The sequence below is a fragment of the Larimichthys crocea genome, chromosome III (genome assembly GCF_000972845.2).
Source record: "Larimichthys crocea isolate SSNF chromosome III, L_crocea_2.0, whole genome shotgun sequence".
NCBI classification, from domain to species: Eukaryota; Metazoa; Chordata; class Actinopteri; family Sciaenidae; genus Larimichthys; species Larimichthys crocea.
In genome coordinates this window covers 6344457-6369456 of record NC_040013.1, presented here as the reverse complement: position 1 = coordinate 6369456, position 25000 = coordinate 6344457, and the positions used below count along the sequence as shown (strand labels likewise).

The 25000-nt window shown below is 41.7% G+C and overlaps 1 protein-coding gene across 2 annotated transcripts in view; it reads right to left on the bottom strand.

The window, feature by feature from the left end:
- slc8a4b (solute carrier family 8 member 4b) overlaps positions 1 to 25000 on the bottom strand; it is a 92734-nt gene that overhangs the window by 24397 nt on the left and 43337 nt on the right. For both annotated transcript variants that reach the window (XM_027278154.1, XM_010743273.3), the window contains exons 2-11: positions 19621 to 19880; positions 18335 to 18474; positions 18000 to 18152; positions 17679 to 17906; positions 17179 to 17589; positions 14287 to 14397; positions 14035 to 14187; positions 11551 to 11647; positions 11157 to 11348; positions 9949 to 10141 (exon numbers count right to left, since the gene is read on the bottom strand). In XM_027278154.1, coding sequence (XP_027133955.1) covers positions 9949 to 10141; positions 11157 to 11348; positions 11551 to 11647; positions 14035 to 14187; positions 14287 to 14397; positions 17179 to 17589; positions 17679 to 17906; positions 18000 to 18152; positions 18335 to 18474; positions 19621 to 19801 — 1859 coding nt within the window. In that variant the 5' untranslated portion in view covers positions 19802 to 19880. The remainder of the gene's footprint in view (positions 1 to 9948; positions 10142 to 11156; positions 11349 to 11550; positions 11648 to 14034; positions 14188 to 14286; positions 14398 to 17178; positions 17590 to 17678; positions 17907 to 17999; positions 18153 to 18334; positions 18475 to 19620; positions 19881 to 25000) is intronic.

Below are 25000 nucleotides of genomic sequence, written 5' to 3'. Positions count from 1 at the left end.
AAGAGTTCATAAGGAGGAAGTGTGTGTCAACATCCACTTTTATTTCATCTCCTCTGCTCCACAAAAGAGAAACAATGAGGCTGTCGATGATATGAATACATTGAATAAACTATCAGCTGTAGTAGTTGTTCATTTATAAAATTAAGTGTATAGAATAAAGAAGAACAGGAAAAGAGACATAGTAGCACTGAAGTGATATAAGTTTGGGAAGTGTGGACATGAGTCATTTTTCCTACAATACACCAATAAAACTCTTGACTCTGTTGAATTGAACGAAGGTCATAAGGACAAAAGGGGATGTAAACGTCACAGCAGAAAATAGGAAGAAGCTCAGGCTACAGTAGTTTACCAGCTCGCCCTGCTTTAAGCATAGATTATAAAATCATTATAATTGGTTGCAATCAAACATGAATGGCTGATTAGTTGCTCAAAAGTCTTCCCTTCAATGCAATCTAGTTATTCCAGAGCTAAAATATATATCGGAAGAATAATATTACTGCAAATGAAAAACTATTGATTGAATATTGAATACTGTTATTATCATCATCGTTTTTTAGAGACAGAATGCAGGAAATTATCTTATTCAAATGCAACCACCTACTGTAACCCTCTTTCTATTCAAATTAAATTCATGAAAACTGTAATCCAAACACATATCCTCTGATTGTACCTGATTGCTACACCCACAGCATTCTCCACTGTTTGCGATGAGAATATTTATCTTATTTGTTCTAAATTCTGACCAGTATTTCTCATGTGTACTAGACGAGAGTTTGGTAATCTGTGCCATGGAACAGCACCAGACAGTCTGAGGCTGCATTATCGTTTCACTTCATTAGATTGATACTGCCATCAGAGCAGTGTCCAATCATGCACAAACAGAGGTCACTGCTCTAATTGAGTTAAACTATGCCCAACTCTGACCAATCAGAGGATAAATTGCGGGGCGATATGAGGCCATGCATGCAGCATGTCAGCAAAGATGATCAAAGAGACGGCAAATCGCCAGGATATCTGCAGGACAGACGAATAAAAGTTTGAAAGTGCAGAACTAACAGAGGAAACAAGAGGGTGAGGAGATATAAGCATGGCACAGAAAGGCAGACTCATTAGGCGTTTAATCGATAGCTGTGTGCATCCTGGGTTGCTTTGAGGTCCAGAGAAGAGAGAGGGCGCTATTCTTCAAGCACAAACGTGTCGGCTGTCAGTGTGTTTCAATGGCAGGTGGTGGAAGGAGCAAAGAACTAATTAAAAAAAAAAAAACACTTCCCACATGTTTATGCTCTTTGCCGTGGGTTTATGGGAAACATTCACTTCAAAAACAGTGTGAAACAGAGGCCACCAGTCATAGCAAACATGCCCTTGTTTGTTTATAGGAATAGTCTCAGGATGGTATAATAAATGTAATGAATTCAGAGATATTCCAAGGCCATCAAATAACAAACATGCAGTGGTTCATTCAGAGAAAGTGTTTAAAGACTGTAAGCAAACTTGCAGCCCTAGTTGACCCACCCTGGAGCTTCTACTCCAGCCTCGTTGGCCATTGAACCCAGTGCTGTGGCCTTTAATGTGGTCATGTCATGGCAGGGCGGGGGCCAGTGAAGCAGGGAGGCCCAGGGCAGGGATTGGAGGGGGGTTATAGTGGGTGTATATGCCCCTTGTTGAGGCTCTAATCATGGGCATGGAAGGGCAGGGGCAGCCTGTTGCCGCAGCTCTCGGTAGGTCTCTGAGCCGTGATTACAGGGTGTGTTGCAGTCCACGGGGGTTTGATCACAGGGATGCGTTGGAAAGAGTCACGTGTATTCATGTGTGTGTGTGTGTGTGTGTGTGTGTGGGCGCAGGACTCTGACCATAGGGTGTGTTTGTGGGAGTGTGTGTGTGTATGCTTGGCAGAGAAAATTGCTGGAACTGCAGTGCTAAAAAAACAACCACAGGGGGAAGATGCAGGCCTAAGAAGTACAAAACGAGAGACACGGAGGGAGAGGGAGCAAGACAGTGCTGGAACAAGGAGTGACAGGGACGCTAAATGGCAGAATTGTATAACACAGAGACAGTGGCATGGGAGAGAACGAGGAAGCAACAACACGGGGTGAAAAAGCAGGGAGCCAGACGCAGAGAGAGGCACACAGGGTTAGAATTTCAAAGTCAAAGCTGCCTTAAGTGAAAGATGTTTTGCGACAACCTACCTCTCAGTATACTCGTCTAAACCGCTACTGTAAAATCTTTAACCGCCAGGTTGTTGGCTTCGTCTTAGACCCGCAGATCAATAGATGTTTCTACTGTTCAAAGACACTGAGAGAGAAGGAGCCAGAGGCTGGGACTCAAAACGGGTTCAAAATTTTAGAGGAAGCCAGAGGTGATCTGCGGTTGAGACACTGCCAGATTACTGTAGTACGGCGGAAAATGTCAATAGGGAAACAACAGGCGACGGCTGCCACATTGATTTCAATACACGGCTGTAACATAACACACACAGACGCACACACGAAGGAAACGGATGCACACACACACACACACACACACACACACACACACACACACGGAGAAAGCTTCTAAAGTTGTTAAAGATGTTGACTTAAGCTACTTAACTTTGACTGCTCTGACATTAGAGGAGATAAAGAGGACGGGGAAGGGTATAGGAGAGGGAGAGAATAAGAGGAGACACAAGAAGAGGCAGAAAAGAGATGAAGAAGAAGAAATGGAAGGATAAAAGCATGTGAGCTTACCATCTCGCTCTATTTTTTCTCTCTCGTCTGTCTTTATTTTCGCTCTCTGCCATTCAGCCTGTCTTTATCTCCCTCTGCCCTCCGTCTTTCTCTCCGTCAGTCAGACCATGACTGTGCCGAAATGTGATTTGACTCTTTAATCTTCATAATTCATTTTGGCCAAAGAATGTTTTCCTTCCTTAATTAAAGTACAAACGAGTATCCCGCACATGAGCGCACAGTGATTTGAGAATCTGTCGATAAACGGCAGAAAAATGCAATAAGAGATGAAATGAATGAGAGAAGACGGGAGGAGAAAGAATGGGCAGTGTAATCACACGGTTCTTAGTATTTCAACTTGTAGCGCAGACACATGACAGCAGAAAAACAAATCCTCAGAAGAAAACGACAAATCAAAAAACAACAAAGCTCCTTTTTCTACTCCCATAATTTCTCCCTTTTATTCTTTATCTTCCTCTCTATTTTTCTGTCGCTTTCTGTCGTCTCCTCTTTGTTGCGCTTACAATGGGAGGGATCAAAAGTTGCTACGGCAACAAACAGGGAAAGAATAAAAAAAAAGAAGAGCCTGTCATGTTTGTAGAGGCGAAGGAATCCTGATCTTCTTCAGCAGAACGGAGGGAAAAGGGGAGAAGGAGGGAGGCAGAGAAACAGAGGAGCGAGGCAGGGTTGAAAGTGTTTATCTGCCTATTAGCAGGTTGTTATTTGAACCTGAAGGGAAGAAGACATCAGAGAATGAGATGCAACTGCCGGGAGTGAAAACTGTGCTGAAATGCACAATACCTACGTGCCTACCGTCTAATCTTATATGAAGCTTAAAGCGTCTTTTTGTACAGGACTCTACTTTCCATACTGGCCCTTGCTTAGACTGGAAATTGGATCCAATCTTTCTTAGAGAGCTAACAAATTGTGGGATGTATTACAGGTCTGGGTGTCAAATGGATGACAAATAGAGTAAATTATAAATGTTAACTGTCGAAAAGGTTAACCAACTAAGAAATAAATGTCAGAGCACCATAGCTTTAAAAAATCTTATGAACTCTAAAACATTACTCTGTAACATTACATTTTACATAATGAATGTAGAGTTAGAAATCAGGAATAACAATGGGGTAAGTGAAGTTTTTCCTTGCCACCTTGGCCAAGTGCTTGCTCATGGTGGGCATTGTTGGGTCTCTGTAAATAATACTATAAAGAGTACAGTCCAGAACTGCTGTATATGGAAAGATTACTGTCGATTATGATTTGGCACTATATAATAATCTTATTTATCTATATTAAACTGAACATATAGTGTCTATGTGACACTATATACTGTTTTCTTTTGTTATTGTTGTCTTTTCCTTTTTTTTATGTTAAAGTAAATACATATACCTCTAAATATTTGAAGGCTTCAGTAATAATGCAAAATAAGGTATAAAAGAAATGCTGCAATCATGCCTCAGTTCCCAGAAGCTGTTTTCTAACCGTGGTAAATGGTTTCAGGGTGAATATTTTCTAATCCCGACTCTGCTGCATAAATACGCCCAGCAGGGATCAGCATACATACTAACCAACCAGAATGTGTTTGACAATTTTAATGCATGAGATTCATGGAGAGCAGCATGTAAACATCCTCATAATATCATGTTTAGTGTGTCATATGTGTTCCTACTGTAATTGTATACTATTATCCGTGATGCACAGCTCTTTGTTTTATCCTGTTGTCTCCTCACTCACATCTAGCAAACTGAAGAAGTCCCCAGCAGACCAAACCCATGATCCCCTGCAGGGTAAACTCTAAACTGTAAGTACACACACACATGTACCTGCAGCAGCAAGAGAGCGTAAGTGCTTAAACAAACATGAATGCATCTGAGTGTACAGTATGCGCACAAAAAGACACGCACTTTAACGCACGCACATCCTTGCGCACACATACGGTGCACAGCTCCTGGGGATTTGGAGTTCAAAGAATGTTTTATTTTGGGAACAGCTTTGGGTTAGTCACCCTACTTTGGTGACAGACGGAGAAACAGGTTGCAAATATCAAACACTTTACAAGCACGGTGACACACGCAAACACCCACCCACGCAAACACACAAACACAACCACACTTTCCAAGTATTTCCTCCAGGCCTCTGTCTCTCTCGCACTCTCTTAATTCCAGGAAGCATCACCAAAGGGAGAATGTGTTGTTCAAAACTGACTCTCCTCACCAGCAGCTAATGCCTGATCACAGCTCTTCTGACAGCTTTGTCGTAAGACGTTGTGTTTGGGCTTCATTAGCACGTAGCTCAATATTGTGCAGTGATAATTCGGCTGGGGCGCTTCAGGGGATGTGTTTCAGTGATCTCTGTGATGCCATTATAAAAGAAAATAACAGATCTTGTCTGCTTTAAGCGGCTGTCTGATAGATGCGTGAGAGATCCATGATGAAAGTGACCATTGGCTAAACCCATTCTCACAACTGGATGACTGTCCAGTCAGAGTTTAGCAATCATTCCTAAGCAGAGTAGGTCAAAATAAGATCAACACTCTGAATCTAAAGAGTGAAGAGGTGGTTTCTCTTTTTGCTTTTCCAAAACTAAAATCACAAAAGTTTGAGGAATGGATTGAACAGTGGAGTGTGTTTTTCGTTAACTAGTTTACTACCTGCAGCAATAAATGAGCATCACTTCCAAGGCTATGCAAAACATTGATTAACATGTGGGATAACTCTGTGGCTGGGAAATGAAGCCAATGCGGACGTGCCAAAAACTCTAACTCCTCAAGAGGCCACTTGAAGCCGGCTACAGAACATTTCAATCTCCATAAGCCCCCATGTTAAAATGTCCAACAGCTTAACAGATGGCTTTGTTTGAGAAACCAGCCGTCACTCAGCCCGTCTCACTGATGATTCACGTCTTTGCCGATATTTAGATGAGCCGGGAGGCGAAATAGGCAGCACAGTCGACATGGCTGTGACTAGCACCACATATTTTCAGCTTCAAAGTGTCTTTTTGGAAACTTATAGGTGACGCTGACGTTGCATGCAGAACATTTGTCATGTTTAGACTAATTTATGGCGTAAGTAGTTAATTGACTTGTTGATTTAGAGCATGAATATTTCTATAAACCTCACTGTTAGATAGTACAACAGAGAGACTGACAGAGGAAGAAGCAGCAACTAAAGGGAACTTAGATAACTTTCAATTACTGTAATATTATTATTAAAAATGTATCCTGAAGTGCATTTTTTAGTAATATAGTAATAGATAAATATTTGTGGTGACATAATAAAAAGTTTTAGAGCATAAACACTGGTTGTTGGAGGTTGTGTGCTATGTAAAGTGAGTGCATACACACATACCTAAATACACACACACACACAGGGCAGGGCAGTAATTGAACAGGCTTCGGCGCAGTTTGGTGGCGACACCTGTTTGAAATTTATAATGAGCAGCCAGGGGAGAGGACCACACACACACACACACACACACACTCAGTTGTCTGTGTCTTGGCTGTGACTCTGTGCTGGGCTGCAGGTCAAAGGAAGGCTAAGAATAAACTGGCCCTGCTGAGCATCTCTCAGACACACACACATTGCTCACTTTGCCTTTGACTTCTGCACACACATGCCCTCAGATTAAAAAAAAAAAAAAGAGCAAGACAGAGGGAGGGAGAGCAGAGCGAGACTCAGAGGAAACCCAGGAGGGATTCTTGGACTCCGCTGGCAAACAAGAGAAGGATAAAAAAAAGAAGAATTCATCAGCTCAACGGAGAATTAATTCCTTCCTGCAGTATATGCTGTGAGCGCAAATAGTCAATAAATATAGATTTACTGTGCTGTATATATGCGTATGTGTCTAAGTGACACTGAATACATTTCAACATATTTGCATATTCACATCATTCTGTCACTCGCTTGCTTTCTCCATCACTTCTGTCCTCAATTCATTATTAAGTCATGAAACAACGAAATCCTCCTTCATCTTCTCCTCCTTCCATCTTCCACCATCACTCTTCATCTCCACATTGCTGACGACTTCCCCCTTTGCCTTCATATGTAGTTAAAGACAGCATACAAAATAAATTTCCACTTCTATCCATGCTTTAAGGCACCTGAACAAATTTTCTATTCACATTTTTTGCGTTGCTGCACTATTTTCCCAATGATCTGGATGGCACTGCGGCTTCTTGGCAAACAGCTTTAAATTAGAGGACCAGAAGTTTTAAAGGTACATAAAAAAAATGCTGAGTCCTACATTTCCCATAATTCAACAGGATCTTTCTTTGCATCCTCCCTGTCTGGTAAAACCACACACCCTTCACACCATGTGCCTCCAGTTTATCACATATGTGTTTTGTTATAAATCTGTAGCCTCCAATCCCATGCAGAGATAACCCTGATGACTTCACTATGACATGATTAGGAGGTCCTCTGACTTGATAAAGAACCTTCATAGCCACAGAAGAATAATAATGCAGCTAAATAAAATGATTCATTATGTCTAAATCTGGTGAAGTGCTCCTTTAAACCTCATTGAATGAGCAAGATGCCAAATCCCCTTAAGCTCCAGGGAGCACTCAGCTGAAACCTGACCTTGGATAGAGGGAAGCACAAGAAAAGGGAATTTTCTGCGTAGGATCAACGTGATGTCACATTATTTTATATGAATTAGGGCTTGTGAAATTCCCCAGCACTTCCTTTTCCTTTCCTCCCCCCTTGTCAGTTCTGCTCCAGTGCCTTTTAAATTTTACCAGAGAATTTTAAGCAGCACCTGGCTCACCCCTTCTTCACCCACTCCCCTCTGTCCATCATCCCGCTTTTACTGCTTTCCTTGAACTTTTGAGCAAGCTCACTCCACCAGACAAACGAGAAGAGTGACAGATTAATGTGGGGTTGCTTAAATGCAGGAAACCGACAAAAGGGGTAAACAAAACTATTAAGTATGGTGGAGAAAGATATACTGTAGGAGGGACAAAGGAGAATGGAAAAGGGTGTGGATGGTGAGTTATGTCTGCGTTGTGATCCAGCTAAACTGCTTTGGCAGCAAGTCCCTTTTCTCTGAGTAAAGGGATAGACAGAGATGGATGGATGGGTGGATGGAGAAGATGAGGAGAGGAATAAAATAAGGGAGGAGGAAGAAGTGGAGAGAAGGGAGCAAGAAAAGAACAGAGGAGGTGAGAAGGAGACAGAGGAGGAAGATACGGGTGTCAGGTGGAGGCAGAGGAAGGCAAAGAGGCGAGTCTGACAGTGTAAATAAGTAAAGGTGAAAGGCAGAATGGAGGAAGATGTAAGTGAAGAGGAGTCGAGGATGCGCAAGGAGCGGCTGAAAAGTGAGGGAGGAGAGATGACAGGGAGGTGAGGGTAGAGGAGGAGGTGAAGAAGGGAGGGAATGATGATGACAAAAGTCATGCTGTATGGAGGAAAATCTAAAAATATGGCAGACAGAAATATTAAAAAGAAAGCCTGAATGAGAGGAGAACACGAAAGAGAGAAATCCAAGGTCAATGAGAAGCAGCAGAAAAAAAAGAGGAAAAAAACGATTGAAGGATTGGAGGGATGAAAAGAAATAAACGAGCGCTGGCGATAAAAGCAGGTTTACGCGTCGAGGAAAGAGTTTTTTGACAGGGGGGATATTACGAGAGTGCATCCCGTTTGTACAAGTGCTTTCTCTTTTTTTGTTGTTGTTGTTGTTCTAGCTTGTCCATCTTTCTTTGAGCCAAGTGGAATTTTATTCAGAGTTGTTTAAACACAGTTTTTGCAGCTTGCTAAAAAAAAACAGTGATTTAATCTCAGCAAATTAAGAGTGTATCCAGTGTTTGGCATCTGCAATGACTGATTTTCTTCTACTTCATTATGTTTATCATAATCCCTGCTTATTAAAGATAAAACATTTCTCAAGTGCTGGATTTAAAATCTTGAATAAAAACAAATTCATCTGTGTCCCATGATTTATGAATTTCCTTGATTTGAAAGACAATTAAAGACACTTAAAACAGTACACACTCACTAAAAGTTAGTTTTCGTGTTTAAATCATAAAGGTAAGACTGAGACTTATTTAAACTTATATTTCACATGCAAACACACTCTGCCCTTGCAGTGACACTCATGCTTAGAGCCGGGCTGCTCTCAGCTGGCAAGCTTCTTTGTTCATTTGTAAACTCTGGCACTCACACACACACATAAAGGTTTGTGCACCTGTGCTTGTGAGGACCCTCGCTGACGTCCCCTAGCCCCAGACCTTGATCACTTAGAGTACATGTCTAACCCTCATCATTAACCTACATGTAATTCTAATCTTAACCCTGAGGTCTTAACCCCCAAACAGCTCTTTGATGGCACTTTGGCAAAAATGTCCTCACTCTCACAGTCTATAACTAAAAATACAAGAGCGCACATACACGCTCACACACAGACAGGTAGACACACACTCCATCTTCACAGTCTTTCTCTGAGGGCAAGCCACAGATGAACAGCTTTTGAAAGGCCTTGCCAGCACCCCCTGCCCTAGGCACACAACCACACACTTATCATACTTACAAGGATACTCACTGACATACATAAATACGTTGACTACTCCCATGCTTTAACCCTTAAGCACTAATTAGTTCTCGAGCCTAACCCTGACCTATTTCTGAACTTGTCAATCAAACACCACCTTGAAGAAGTTGGAACTGTCCTCACTTTGCATAAATGTCCTCACTTTGCATGGATGTTCTCACTTTCATATGTCCTCATACCGATAAAAGCAGAAGACCACACACACACACACACACACACACACACACACACACACATACACAGTCTCACCCACAAACACAGAGGTCTTGCTTTATAGGGCCCAGGAGGCTCTGAGGAAACTGCATTCCCAACCGTTTTATGTATTGGTCAATTTAACACCGCTAACATCAGCATATTAAAAATGCATGCAACCAAGGACACAAGAGCAATTTTGTGTGTGTGTGTGTGTGTGTGTGTGTGTGTGTGTGTGTGCTCACGCACACGTGTGTGCAAACATTTTAATGCAGGGCAGCCTACCTTGAAGATTGGTGTTATTACACTGTTATCTGCCTAATGGAGCTATTTATACAGTGAATGCACGTTAAACACTCAATTAAACTAAACAGTAATTCTGAATGGGAGTCAATAACACAGACAGTTAAGATACAAAACTATTGTGTAGGAATGCAAAGGTTCAAGGGAGCTTCTTTCAGATAAACCGTGCTGTAAGGTGAATAAAATAACAGTTACTTACATGGTCTCGTCGTTCTGAAACTCCAGCTTCCCTGCAGCCAGTTCGTAGTCCTCCCCTCCTCTAGCGGTGCCATCCACAGTTCGGTAGGGGACAGCCACCAGACCTCGGGCTCCAGAAGTCCTGAGCACCTTCACCTCCATCACACCTACGCTCTCACTCACCCTCTGACTGGCAGTCTCAAAGGTAAAGATACCTGGAAGAAAGAAAGGATACAGTACTTCACAAGGGAGAAAAACTAGTGGGATGTGTAAGATGAGGTTGATAAACACCTACACTCTCGTGCACTAGATTTCTCTCTAAAGTTTACCATATATATAGTGAAAGGGATAATAGATTACTGCCCACTCTCTCTAGATAAAAGATAATAAGCATTAGGTAAACGCCCACTCATCCTCCTTCACGTTTATTCTCTTCGGATGTTGTCAAGCTTCTGCAACTGAAGACGTTGCAACACTGGGGGAACTGGAACTATTTTAACCTTGTTGCGTAACCTTCTTGTGGTTATCCTGGCACTATGTAGCAAAGCAATAGACCCATGTGGATTAAACAATTAAGATGGTGGGGAGCACACATTTCTATTAAAAATACATAGTTTGACATCTACTTTTGACACTTTGTCTGTTTTTCATGTTCCATCTTGTGCAGAAGGTTAACTCATGTGCTTGTTTGCACAAAATTGTAATTACCAAAAGGAGAGAATTTAACTTTAATTTATTTATTTATTGCCATGATAGCACCCCCTGCATTATCCTTTTGATACAGCCTGACTTGACCAGTGCCATATTTGCATATTCAGGTGCTGAAAATAGTTATTATAATTTGGATCTGGATGAAAATGATGCTAGCTGTTGCTTAGTCCCATATTTGATTTGTCCCATATTACCCTGTGACTCCAGCTGTGGCAGTGAGCTTTTACAGTTACTGCAGGGGCTTGACAGTGCCGCTCAGCAGGTGTTGAAATAACATGAGCGAAAACTAAATGAATCAACTTCCACTTTCCCAGCAGAAGCTACTTAGCCTAGCTTTATGGCTGCACAAAGGGTCACAACCTAGCTATGAAGGCTTGTTGAAGCAAGGAAACACCTTGTATCAGTGGTTGTACAGTATACTGTCTTTATGATCTTTATATCTTTAAAACACAATGGCTGCAGGATGTTGTTATTAGTTGCATTAAGATTCCTGCTGCATTATCCAGAGGGTCCTCATACCTGCGTGATCGTCATCGTAGATGGTCACTGTGGCTGTATGGTTGTCACCCAGCACGGCTTTGGGAGTGGCACTCGTATCCAGCGGAGCAGTGCCGATCTCAGGATAGCCAACCACTCGAGGGTTACTGAGGTGGACGTAGAAATACTCATCCTCCTCAAAGATGTCGTCATCAATCACCCCAACTGTAATTTCTGGTAAAAGAATTGTTGATGTTGATTTTGGCACAGAATAGTTTGTGTCATCTACATATGCAAGATAAACAATAGACCATAAACTCAGATATTTGTTGGAGCAAAGTTGCCTAAGGTGCTGGAGATGTCCTCTGGGCTCCAGTTCCCATGACATGTTTTGTGAAAATATGTCACAGATTATAGCTGTTAGTGTTATTTTTACCTTTGAGGTTCTCTCCTGGTTTAAACAGCAGTGTTCCCTCGGCAAACTCATAATCTGAACCTGCGTTTGCTGTGCCGTCCTCTGTGCGATAATCCACCTGGGGGAAAGAGGGACACGGAGGGATGGGAAGCCGGGTGAGACGAGGTGGAGGGAGCGAGTGAGAAAGAGCCGTCAAAGATGAAACAGTAGTGAACAGATATGAAAAGGGCAGATAAACACAAAAGAAGAGGGAGAACACAGGGTACAGAGAAGAAGAGCGAGATACGGGAGGACGACAAAGAAATAGAGGAGAGGCATTTGGGGAGATGTGAACAGAGGGGGAGAAAAAACAAGAGAAACAGCTTCATTAAACTGAGCCCTCTGGTCAGATACAGCCTGATAATAAAGACTTTGAAGATAGTACAACAAAACTTTCCCTGGATCCTCCGTCCTCTCTCATTGTGTCGCATTTATTAGCCCTCTCCATCCTATACAGAGACTTACACACTCACCTATATAGTTAATAATAATAATCACACAACAATAATCGGATTTGGTCCCTTGATATATAAAATGGACAAAGACTCAGATTGCTATGAAATAATATGTGGCTGTTGCTGAATCAGTGACTCAGTGTTGGTGGTGCTACTGTATTCATCCTCTTGGCTCTGCTCTACTTTTAGCTCTTGATGAAATGTGTGTGACACAACTCCAGAGCTCTGAACTTCTTTTTGAATGCTTCCATTACACTGGCTGATATTACTGGGAGTACTGAGACTTAATGATACTTTAGAGAGCTGCTATTTGAAATCTATATCTTAAATGATATCTTAATGGGATTAAAAAGAAGAAACATAATTTGAATATTACTTATTTATGGATATCGTGTCAGCCAATAATATAGCATTAGCCCAATAGTCTCTAAGAACAGTACTACTGTAGGCTCAAGTTTACTATAATAGTCTCTAAGAACAGTACTACTGTAGGCTCAAGTTTACTATATAACACACTTGGCTCAGCTATTCTAGCTCATTTAAAGCTACCATGATCAATATTTACATTATATATTAGATATAATAGATATATATATATAATATATATATATATATATATATATATGATGTCACTCATATTGGCAAACCCATCCATCAACTCTATAAAACATTTAATCTGCATTTCTGCATTAATAGTTTTGGTTTGCCAGCTCACAACTATACTGTTTTAGCTGACCGTCACTACTTATATCACTGATAGCTGGTGAACATATTGAAGCATTTAGCAGCTAAAGGGCCAAATACTTTTTTCAGGAGGTAGAGACCAAAACAGAGCTAAACGGAGACACAAATGTTGGACTTAGATTCACTAGGTGGATACAAACACCACTCACGATGAAAGCTAATGTTGCCTAGGCAACTGTCTGCTAACGAGTTAGCTATATTAGCTTTAAAAGTGATAATGTCTTTGTTTCTGCTGCTTTCAACAAGTTGAAGTTTGTAGATTAGCTAGCCATAGCATGATATTCATAAGGCCTTTAGACCAGTCAAAGATTTGGTACCCTTTTTTTTGGTGCTAAAATTGCTGAACGCTTTAAAAATATAGAGTACAGTGTAGATTTCTTTGAACTTCTTTGTGTATTAAAATAAGCCTCAGATTGTGGAATGGATTCTTGGAACGTTTGGCTATTTCAACAAGTGCGCTATCGAGTACAAGCAGCCTCATTGAGACCCTCTGGTGAAGATAATAATTTCTTCGTCTCTGAAGCGCTGCCATGCCTAAGGAGCCTGTGTGTGGGCTAAATAGGCCACTTCACTTAGTAAAATCAGCCTTCAGTAGACGGCAGACTGAGGCCATGCCATCAGCTTCCCTCTGCAGAGAGCACTGATATTGCATCATAAACTAATTTGTATACAAGAACAAGAACAGAGAAGAAACAGCCTTGCAAAGCCCCTGCGAGCAGATCAGATATCATTCCACTGACACAGACTCTTTGTGGGACACTTGAAAGAAAATCTCTTATTCAGAGTTTTAGGACGTTAAGCCCAAGATCAATGAGCCTTTGCTAAACGACATGTGTTTTCTTTGAGTTACAACCACAGCTGAAAGCTAAAAATCTAGGGAAGTGCTTTGATATGTGTCTCTTCTACACTCCTCTATCACCCACTTCTATTTTTTTACTAGCGTTCGTCCAGAAAAATTCAGAGCCTCCAGAGAGACAGCATGTCGTATGATCAGAGCAAGGCTAGGAAAACTGCCAAAGATGTGAGTGAAATAAGTCCAGAGTAGATTTTTGTTTTCTATGCTCTCTGCTCTTGTCTGTCTGAGTCTGAGTATCTTTTGTCTGCTCTCCCTCACACACATACTTTTATATACACAGTACTGTTGTACCCGAGATCGGTCTCAAGACCACTTTTGGAAGCTAAGGTACCTAAGTTGACTATATACTGTCTGGTATTCATCTTGACTTAGTCTCAACCCTTCAAAGTCTTTCTCTTGACTACAACACACCTTTACAGTAACTCCAGGGTCTCCTCCATGTCTGGCAACAGTCAGTTTCAGGGATCCACAGTTTTCAAAGCACTGATACAAAGGTGGTTCAAACTCCATCCTGGTGGTGTGAGGGTCGTCCTCCTGGGCCTGGGTCTCGTGGCTGCTCACCACCTGGGGGAAAAAAACGTTGACATTTCAGGTCAGATTTAAATACAATGTATTTTTTTGGCTGTGAGTAACAGTAATGAGGGAGGATTATGTGTGTCTCACCTTGCGAGCCTGGTCGGCAGCGTGCTTCTTGAGGATGTTGCCAGCTCCGATCATCATCCTGGTTGCCTGGATACGGTAAAACGCTCTGCTCTTCTGCTGCTGCATCAGGACCTGATCAACAAAGCCAATCAATTGACAAGGTCATCTATTTGTTTTCATCATGCTTATCTATAACTTAATTTGTTTTTCTACAGAACACTCTTGCATTTATAGGAGCTTTTACTTTGAAATGGACAGATCTAAAGGCTAAGCAGTGAGTCTCCCAGGAGAAATTCTACTTACATCTCCATGGGAACAATGAAAGTCAAAGGTCAGCTTCAGATTTTAGATGTCTGTGGTCTTTATTACCAACACAGACAAAATAAATGAGTACATAAGTGGAAGCACAATTTGTAGCCATCTACTTCCTTTGAGCATTAACTTGCTCGTAATGCACAAGACTGCAGATGGCTGTCTCCGCTGCAAACTTTAGATCTAATGAGGCTTATCAATCTATAAGTAATGAGTTCAATCAAAATAGCTATTTAATATCTTAATGACCCAACACATAGAAAATGAATAAATTGGGCACTGTAGTCGAGATAATTAGATTAAATGTGGCCTCAGAGCTGTGATTTATTTAAATTCAAGGGAAGCAAGCTGGAAGTTGGTAGTTTAGTTAAAAACTTGATCTGTTTTTGCTGAGCAAGTTGGTCTTACCTAATGAAAGTCCAACTCCAAGGGGGGTGGGGGTGCTATTTATTTTCTTTATTTAATGATTCATTATGACCACAATAGCTTTAATTTATCCAGTGGAGTTTAATCTCCAGGGCAGCTGTCACTTATTTGCAGCACGAGGCTAAGGGACTAGCTGCAGGAGGGAGGACAAAATGACAAAATGGCAAACAAACATCTGGAAGTCACCCCCAGTGCACCTTGGGATATCTGCCAAACTTCTTTCCCTCCTTCACTACTAAAAAAATTAAGACCAAGACTTGGAGAAGAGGCAAAGGAAGGAAGAGGGGACAGCCGAGAAGGGGAGCGTAGCAGACTTGGACAGCTTCTATAGTTCAGCATTAAAGAATGAAATGTGTACAGATCAAACAGAGAAATCCACAATATGCCATTATGTAAGTGTGCATGTGTGTGTGTGGATGTGTATAAGACAGCCAACTAGTAGCAGGTCCTTTCTTCTCAGCAGGGATGAGAACAGATTAACCAACTAGTCTCTTAATCTCTGTGACGATCAAAACTCAACAAAACTGACGCCAAATTTCACCAAATGTTAAATTTTGAAATCTAAGTTTTCATAGCAAATAGCAATAAACAAATTGCAAATCTAAATTCCCCGAAAAAAATCTTAAATCAAGTTCCACTTGCTCTATTTTGCAGAACTTTGAACCACTTCTCACGGTCTGTTTGAACTCAAGATGTGGCTGAAAGCTCAGAAAAAGATAACAAGCAGACCTTGCGTTACAGATTTTTTATTTTTTTTTGTCAAACTACAGCCTCCAAGTTCAACACTGAACTTTTGCGCTAACATAACTAATGTCTGTGTAACTTACCGGGTAAAAAATCAGCTCGATGGCAGAGGGGTTACATGTTACAGTGCTGTTAATCAAGCCAACTGGCACCTTTATCTCTGCAGATTAGTGATGTTAACAGCACATAACATTATTGTACATGAGGTGTAAAGTCTCTCTCACACACACAAACACATATACAGCGTAAAATAAAGGGAATGTGTAACTATCTGACAGTTTAATTAGCTTTGTTTACATCCGAGCATAGCTGTTTTCTCTGGAAATAAATGTGCATTAAATGAGACGAATGAAGCAAATTTACTGTGGCGGTTATGTAATGAATGGTAATGACAATGCAAATCAATTTGTTAAACAGCTCAGAAGTTGCTCAGGAACATTTTGAAATGTTCTCTGTATAACAGATGTGTGCTGTCCTGCCTGCTATCACCTGAAACACCTTGTTTACAACTTGTCACAGCGTCATCTCCAACACAACGTCACCCCCAGAGGAAACGCATTGAAATGTGATGATGATATAGTTCCTGTGGTTTCATTTTGTTGAAGGTATAAAAGATCTTTAGCTCAGTGAAGAACAAAGTCAGAAAGAGTAAAGAAGACAGATTCAAAGATGATGCTGGATGGACGAGCTTCATCAGGGCCTCAATAATTAGCACCTGACTCATAACATCTAATTATATTCATATAGGCATTTAGAAAATGTTGTATTGTTGACTAAAATCTAATGTACATGTGTCTTGGTTAAAGAAATAGCTTCACATTTTGGGAGATAAGCTTTTTTTTCTGTGCATTAAGTATGAAGCCAAGAGGCAATAACCTTAGCACAGCATAAAAACTGGACACAAGGGGAAAATGTTAGTTTGGCTCTCTATGAAGTGCAAAAACATGTCCACTAGCACCTCTAAAGGTCATTTTTGTAATCCATACACAAACAGACAAGTCATTTTGTGGATTTAGATGGCGTTAAGTTAAGTAACATGAGCTATTTTTTGGCAAATATTGGTAAACAGCAACTCCAAGAAGTCACGCAAACTGGATGTGGTTTGCTAATAACTAGTTATAGCCTGTAACTTCAGATAAAAACCACAAGTTTACATTTTCTATAGCAACTACAAGATTTCAACAACATAAATTAGTGAGTTTCAAACAGAGCCAAAGTAACTGTTTTACACCTATAAGCTTCCCATTTCTATTTAATGCAAAAACATGAAAGTCTTCTCATTATTCTCAAATGTTAATGCAAAAACATGAAAGTCTTCTCATTATTCTCAAATGACTGCAAAAAGAAGTGTATTTCCTAAAGTGTTAAACATTTCTACGAAATTATATACATATTATGTAATGTGTGTGTGTGTGTGTGTGTCCTCCTAACCTGATAATTAGCCATCTCAATCAGCTGCTCCATGTCTTTATCCGGGTGCCTCTGCTTCAGCTCCTTCAGTGTCCTTGCCATGTCCCTTCTGGCCTCATCCTCCTCATCCTTGGCTCCTCCATCCTCCATCATCCCTCCATCTATCCCACTGTGACAGTTCAATGCAATCTGCCCGTCCAGCTCCAGCATGTCCATCTTGGTGAACCCCCCAGGACCCAGTGCCCCTCCTCCTCCATCCAAACCTCCTAACCCTCCGTCCGCCCCTCCCTCGGTCTCAATGATGATGCCACGGTGCTTGTCAGCGCGGTAGCGTTTGCGGACGTACTTGTAGAAGAGGAGGCGACGGTCAGCCACCCAGGCCTGGACCACGCAGAGGGGGAAGAAGAGGAAGGTCAGCACCGCCTCCCATACCTAGAGGAGAGAGGAGACAGAGTTAACAGCTCCTTCTTTTTTCTTTCTCTTCCTTTCCACCCAGCTTCAACATTTCTGTCTGTCCTCACCTCCACCTCTCCAGGGGAGAATACACTCAGAATCAGGTAAAGCCAGATGTAGGCAAAGATACTCCAGGCTGCCGTGACGAAGAACACCCGGAGGTGTTTGATTTTACGCGTCTCACCGTCGGGAACCACATACACACACAGGGCGATGATGACAAACATGTTGAAGGCAGCGCTGCCCACGATGGTACTGGGACCTAAAGAACCGGCCTCGAAACCATGGCCACACACCTATAGGTGGGGTGAAAATCAGATTACTGTGCTCCCATTCCATTCTGTATCAGTTAATCTAATATGTAACCACCAAGCTCATATTGTACTCACCTCAATAACAGACAGCAGTATCTCGGGGGCACTAGAACCCAAGGCCATTAGAGTGAGATTAGAAACGGTCTCATTCCAAATCCTGACTGTGGCTGTGGTGGTCTCACCGTTTGGCCTCTTTATTGTTATTTCTTTCTCCTGGGAGGTTATTACCTGGGAATTAAGAAAAGAGGAGAGGAGAAGAAAAGAAAAGAAAGCACAGAAGGAAAGGAGGCACCAAAAGGAAAGGAAAGAAAAGGATGTATCAGAAGGAAACAGAGAAGGAATCACTACATTAATCTACAATGAATTTGTGTAATATCATGAGGAGAAACTCATAATGGAACCTTGCCTACCTCTATAGACGACATGAACCGGTCCGCTATAATGCTCATGCCCAGGAACATATAGATGAGTGCTACAAAGTAAACAATGGCCCGTGCCACTTTGTCTCCTACAGAGGGGTTCTGTGGGTTCCACACGGGCAGTACCACTCCTGTAATGTAAAGAAATGATAATCAGAACAGAGTTTTAGCTCAAAGGATCATAAAAAAATATCTGAGCGCAACAATTTTATGCAATAACCTCACTAATCTGTCTCTCGCTAATCTTGTATAGTCTTAAAGCTCTGTGGCAGCGTAACCTGACTGAGGATTATAATATATAAATGGGAGATTTTCCACATTGGTCCTACTAAAATGTATTGAAATGGATCAATGCTCTCCAGTTTCACGGCAGTAAACTGCCACAATGAGCTGATAACTCACCAGTGGAACATTTTTCGGGGGCCAATGAAACACTGTCGCCTTCATATGGTGTGGCATTTCAGTGGGTTTGTTATGAATATTCTGCTGACAGTGTTCGGGGCTGAACTAGTGCACCTGGCAACTGACAAATAAATCTCTCTGCTGTTATTTGCAGAGCCTCTGGACGGGCCGTGCAGAATGAGCTGCCAAAATATACTGCAATAAATGCCAGGGGGTTATGCTTTTTTAAAAATTAAGTAGACTTATATAGTGGTAGCACATGAAAAATGTACAATAAACTACAGAGCTCTGGAGCAACTCCAAGGTATGTTAGTGTATGATATGATTAAAAGAAAACATTATACGTCAAAAAAGCAGTGAGTCACCATACTGTGGCTGTTCCCTCCAGTGTAACATCTGCCCCAAATGGCTGAATATAAAGTTAAAATAGCCTGGATGGATGGTGCAACCAACACAATGGAGAGTTTAAAATGCATTAATGCAGTCAAGCCATATAATTTAATGTTTGTACTACCTATTGTAATAAAGACATAATAACTGATCATGAACTTCATCGGAAGGAATTCATTGAATAAGCCATTGAGGATGTGAAATACTGTTGAGGAGATGATTTAAAAGTATTAGATACAATCTTCTGGTGAACTTTAGTGATCGGAAACATCACTGCGCTCAGCTCTGATAAAGCTCTGTGATATGAGTAGCTTACATGTCTGGTACACGCAGAACCAGACGAAAGGCTTAACTCTTTGCCTGACTTTTCCACGAGCTGCACCTGCTGTAAGGGTTAAGTACAGACATTTATCCCATATAATCCCCCTCTACATCTATACATGTATTAATCTGCAATTTTTCCTCAAAGATCAAGACCAACCCACCTTCCTGACAGGGGTCTCCACTAGCTGAGCAGTTTTTATGAGAGGAACCCGCGTGGACCGATCCGGGACATGACAGCAGGACAAAGCAGGAGAGGAGGAAGAAGAGGAGGGATGAGGAGAAGCGGGAGGGGCGGAGGGAGGAGAGACAGGACTGAGGCACAGACATGGCTGCTGGAGCCATTTCTGCCGATGCTGCAGGGACTTCACTGGACTCTGCTGAGTTCTTCTGGGTCTGCACAGCGTGGAAGGACGTCCAAATCCTAAAAGGGAGACAGAGAAGACAGACAGAGTCGTTATTCAACCTTTCAATCACACCACTTAGTGAACTCTCTCATGAGCTACGTCTGTTTGCTTAAATCGCATTCACTATGGAGACATCTCTGTTGCTTTTAAGCTGAAATGCCTTTGATTAAAGCACATAGAAGGTGGTAACAGGTTGAGGAAACAGCCATCTGCAGCTGAGATGACCTGTTAGTGACTAAGACACAGCATTCTTCATTTTTAGGAGGACTCAGCAGAGCTCTCAGCGGTTGCAATGACTTTTATTGTGGATTAAAAACAGATCAAATGAAATAAAAAGCAATAAAAGCAACAATGAAAGGTAATTACATAACTGTAAATGATGATACACTTGTATCCAGCATCTGTAATAAAGTAAAGTAAAAAAATAACAAACCTAAAGAAAATAGCTGGCCTGAATTCAACAGGGAGCCCAGATGAAAAAGAAAAATCAATCACCTCTTGTTTTTAATCTGGACTGCAGAACAGTCAATAGGAGCATCTTTATTTGGCTGTACCACAGAGCAGACAGTACACACATTACTCTGTTTCTAATGTGGACTGTAGAACTTGCGATAGAAATCTATCCATCTCTAATCCAGAGCACCGCAGGCTATAAACCGGCTCACACAAGACGTTAAAGCTAACTAGAATCGTGGCTCCCACAGTCAGACCAATCACTATGGATTCCAGCTCAGCAGAAAGAACAAAAACATCTTCCAACCACCACAGCGTACTCAACTTAGCATGTCACACATTCGTGGACATGCATCGCCTGAGCTTTTTTAGCATCTTTCAGCTCATTGTTTTGGTTTTACAACACACAACTCTTTTGATCTGTATATATCTGAGATTGCCGCTTGGTTGTGAGTGAAAGGAGACCAAAAAGAGAAGAGGAACAGTTTGAACTGGCGGTGTTAGGTTAAATCAGTGCAAACACATACACCGAGAGGAACAGAAGCATACACACCAACCACATACTGTATACACACACACACACACACAGAAATACACAAACACAAACAGCATTCTGTGTTGAAGTTGCTGACCTTGTACGTGCATACCCTTACACACACACACACACACACACACACACACACACACACACACTCCACTCTCGGTCAGTCAGCCTTGGGCGAAAAATTTGCTGACCCTGTCTTTACACAAGTACACACACACACACACTTATCCACGCAGAGCACAGTTAGTCATCTGTCGTGACATTAGCGTGGAGTTGCTGACCCTGTCTTCATCTATCTTCCTGGGTCTCGCTGCCCTGACAACAACCTGTCACTTCAATACTCAACTCACTTCTCTCCTTCCACCGTCTATGCCACCACTACTTCCCCACTCTCCCTCAGTCTCTTCTTCAGTCCTGCATCACAGGTTGACGTAAGATTTCAGCTGAGAATGAGGGAAAATTGAAGTTTCCCACCTTGGATACAATTTTAAAAAATCTGAAAATGAGTTTAAATAACTTTGCACGCACTTAGCCCTCTAGAGTTATTAACTTGATTGATTACAATAAAGGCTTTAAACTTAGATTTTAACTCGAACTTCTCTGATTATATAATATTGCAGGTTTCCACTTGATGAATTTAGCATTGCACTCCCCGTTCATTCAGGGGCTCACAGTGGACAATTTAAAAGAAAAAAGTATCATAATTGATGCAGCAGAACCTGGGATATCATCTTTTTTTTATTTCATTCATTCTTATTCTGAAGTCTACATTAGCCAAAATGCAACTCCACCACTGACAGTTCAGCTGTTATACTAGTAACTGCTAATATCGCCTCCAGCCACTAGCTTTGAGCAGAGACAGGTCACAGAAGTCTTCCTAACTTATTTTTTTATCTTTTAGTCTTCAACTAAAATAATTACCACACAGTGAAGCTGTAGCGCTCAGGACCCCTGAGCTTTTTCGGCAGATTTTGTTTTAAAGTATTAAAACAGTTGGACAAAATAATCTCAGGGTCCACATCTCAACTCACTTGTTCCAGGCTTCAAATTTAATCCGGGTAGAAAGACAGTTTTTAAGGTTTTCAAGGTCACTAGTTCAAAGCCAATTGCTATGGCAATCACAATCCAAGATCCTGAGGAGAGCTTCCATCCATTTTAGAGCATGTCTTTGGACGTGTGAGACTGAACTGGAGCAACATGGGGAGAAACATAAAAACTCCAAACAGAAAGGCCAAAGCCTATGAGGGCCCGTGCCAACCACTGCATCACCACGCTGCCCCTCTGAGAACTCAAAATCAATTACAGAGTTTGTTTACCGCCGTATAAACTCAGCTGTCAGACACTGATGCGCTTGAAATGCACCCAACATAAGACTTGATTCATCAGTATAACTCAGCCATCTTTCCTTTTGCTCTTCGTTTTGCCCGCTTCATTAAAGGGCCTATGTCCCCCTTGCTCCTCCCATCTTCTCCATCTCCACCTCTCTTTCAGTCTTGCTGTCAGACTCCACTTCCTGCCACTTCTTTCCCTGTATTGCGTGAGTTAATGTCCTGTCGTCCCTCTGTCTCCGTCTCTCTCTCTCTCTCTCTCTCTTCGCCTACACCAGTTCACATCTCCAGCACCTCTCCATATCCCCTCCCGCGCTCTCTTTCACACCTGCGGCCCGTCCAACCTTCACATCGCCTCACCGTAAACAAATCTGTCCCGTTTCGAGTCCACAATATGTGAATTGCTGGAACAGTAGTAAACACCAGAACAAAAAAGAGAGGTCGCCATGGGAAGGGAGCACAAATAGTGTTTGTACACACAAATCTTAATCCACCTTAAGGATGTTAGCTGAAAAGTGACACAGAGTGAGGACGATGTAAATATGGCTTTGTGTCAAGCTATTTATAATTTCCATATGTGCTAACAAAAACATAGCCTTCTCGGGGCGGAGTTGAGATGGTCTTTAATTTTTTGCAACCCTTTAATAATGATTGCATGGTTGCATGACAGAAAGGCGTCTGTTCTCACAGAAAATTAATACAAAAAAGGGAAGAAAAAAGGTTGCAGAATATTACCGACACAGTGGCAATTTTACCTCAAGAGGAGAAAGGATGAATGGCATGGGGTGAGGGGAGTCACACTTATAGTGCTTGAACTTAAACCTAAAGGACTGACACCAGCCCAAACTTGCTTCGTAATCCTTGTGTATTACGTATGAGTGAGGATTCTGTGTTCTTTATCTCCCCAAGGCTTTCCCTGTAGGAACATGAATCACCACACACACAGTGACCCTTTCGACTTTAGCTTGACAGTCGAAGCGGCAAGCCAACAGGTGTTCACAGTGTTCATGTGCATGTGCGTATCTAGGCAGATAATTCGATGATGGGATGACACACGTTTGCAACGTCTTTGTGCGAAAGGCTGGAAGACACTGATACAAGAGGCAGAGCGACCTATGAGTACGAGAAAGGTGACAAAATGTCTTTAACAAACAGCTGACACACAGGTTTTATTTAAGTTATGATCCTGAAGATACATTTATGGTCTGAGTTTTTCCAGTTCTAACCATTTAATTAATTATATATTTGGAATCACCTCTCTACATTTTTGAGTACGCCGGAATCAATTGCAGTGGGAACTCACAGGAATGTTAATGTGTCACTCTCCTAATGCTGTACTTGAGCGGTATAAATTCTTAAGTCATTAAAGCATTCAAATGGCGAATCTCCTGTGACCGCCATCACGTTAATGCAGCAAGCAAATACCGCGTCTACAAAACAAGAAAACAGCCATACTGGATTTTTTGAGAGCTTAAATAATGCAGGAAGTATGGACCGCTTTATTAAATAACATTTGTTTGGCAGCACTGTAAGCAGGTACACCTGAAATATTCATGGCTGAATATTAACAGTTTAACACCACTGATTACAAGTGTGCCAAACACACCAGGATTTAACAGAAGTTAGAAAGCAATATAAAAGAAAGAACACCACAAACATAAACAGTAGTAACCAAAAGAAACCTGGAGAAGCAGTAGCTGAATAAACCAGAAACAACAACTCCTGGTTTAGAATGAATTTGGGAATGTTAAATGCCTAGGAGAGGATGCGTGGAGGCCGACAGTGCACATATTCACACCCACTGTGAAGCACTTATTGAAGGCAGTGAGAGCATTGACCACGGTTGTTGATTCATATCTCATCAGCTTGTGCTCCGATGCGCTGCCTGCCATGAATCACCACACACACATAGCACGCACACACGCATGCACACGCAGCGCAGAGGGCGATGTTGTCTCAGGTTAATGACATTTGAGTCCACACATCTTCGCGGACTCCACTAGCATTCCTATTTGTTCATCCGATCTGTCTTTCCTCTTTTTTCTCCATCTACCCGTCCTTTCACACGCCCCTGTTATGTCACATGACCTGAGTTGCTAAAAACTCTGAAGTGAGATCGTATGTTGTTTTCTGTCAGGATCACCTGTGACTCCTCCAACGCCCTAAGGGGAGTGTGAGCTAAAAAGCGTAGGGTATGATTTGGTATTGTAATATCTCTTTGCCTCCAGACAAAGACATTTCTGTAACTACACCAAAATAGTGGGTGAACCTGGAGTTATATGCTCTCTAAGGGGCTACAGTAGATTTTTTTTTATTGCTTTCTTTATTCAACTTTAAATCCAATGTCATTTTTGGTTTTTATAGCACTTTATGCGCCTTATTCTCTATACTGCCACTATACTTTTAGTTTGAAGGCCGATTTAGGAGAAAAATATATAGATACTATACAGATAAGTTCATTTCTTTCATGTACGATGAGACTCAAATTGAAAAAGAGCCTTCTTCTCCTCACCTCCCTGTGAGGCTGCTATTCGGAGGTTCAGTTCCACGAATGCCGTGAACGGGTGGTTACACTGCATTTAAAGGTTTTAACAAGGCCGTAAAGCAGAAATGGATTAATATGATATATTTTACACTAATGAGGGCAGTATCAGAATATAACAGGGCCTATGTGTCTAAATATGCATTTTCTCCCGACTCTCCATCGTCTCATCACCATCCGTCCTTCTGTCTTCGTACCCGTCCATCTCTTCATCCCTGACTCCCCCTTTCCCCTCCTGGCACCGTTCCCTCTATCTCTAACAAATGTATA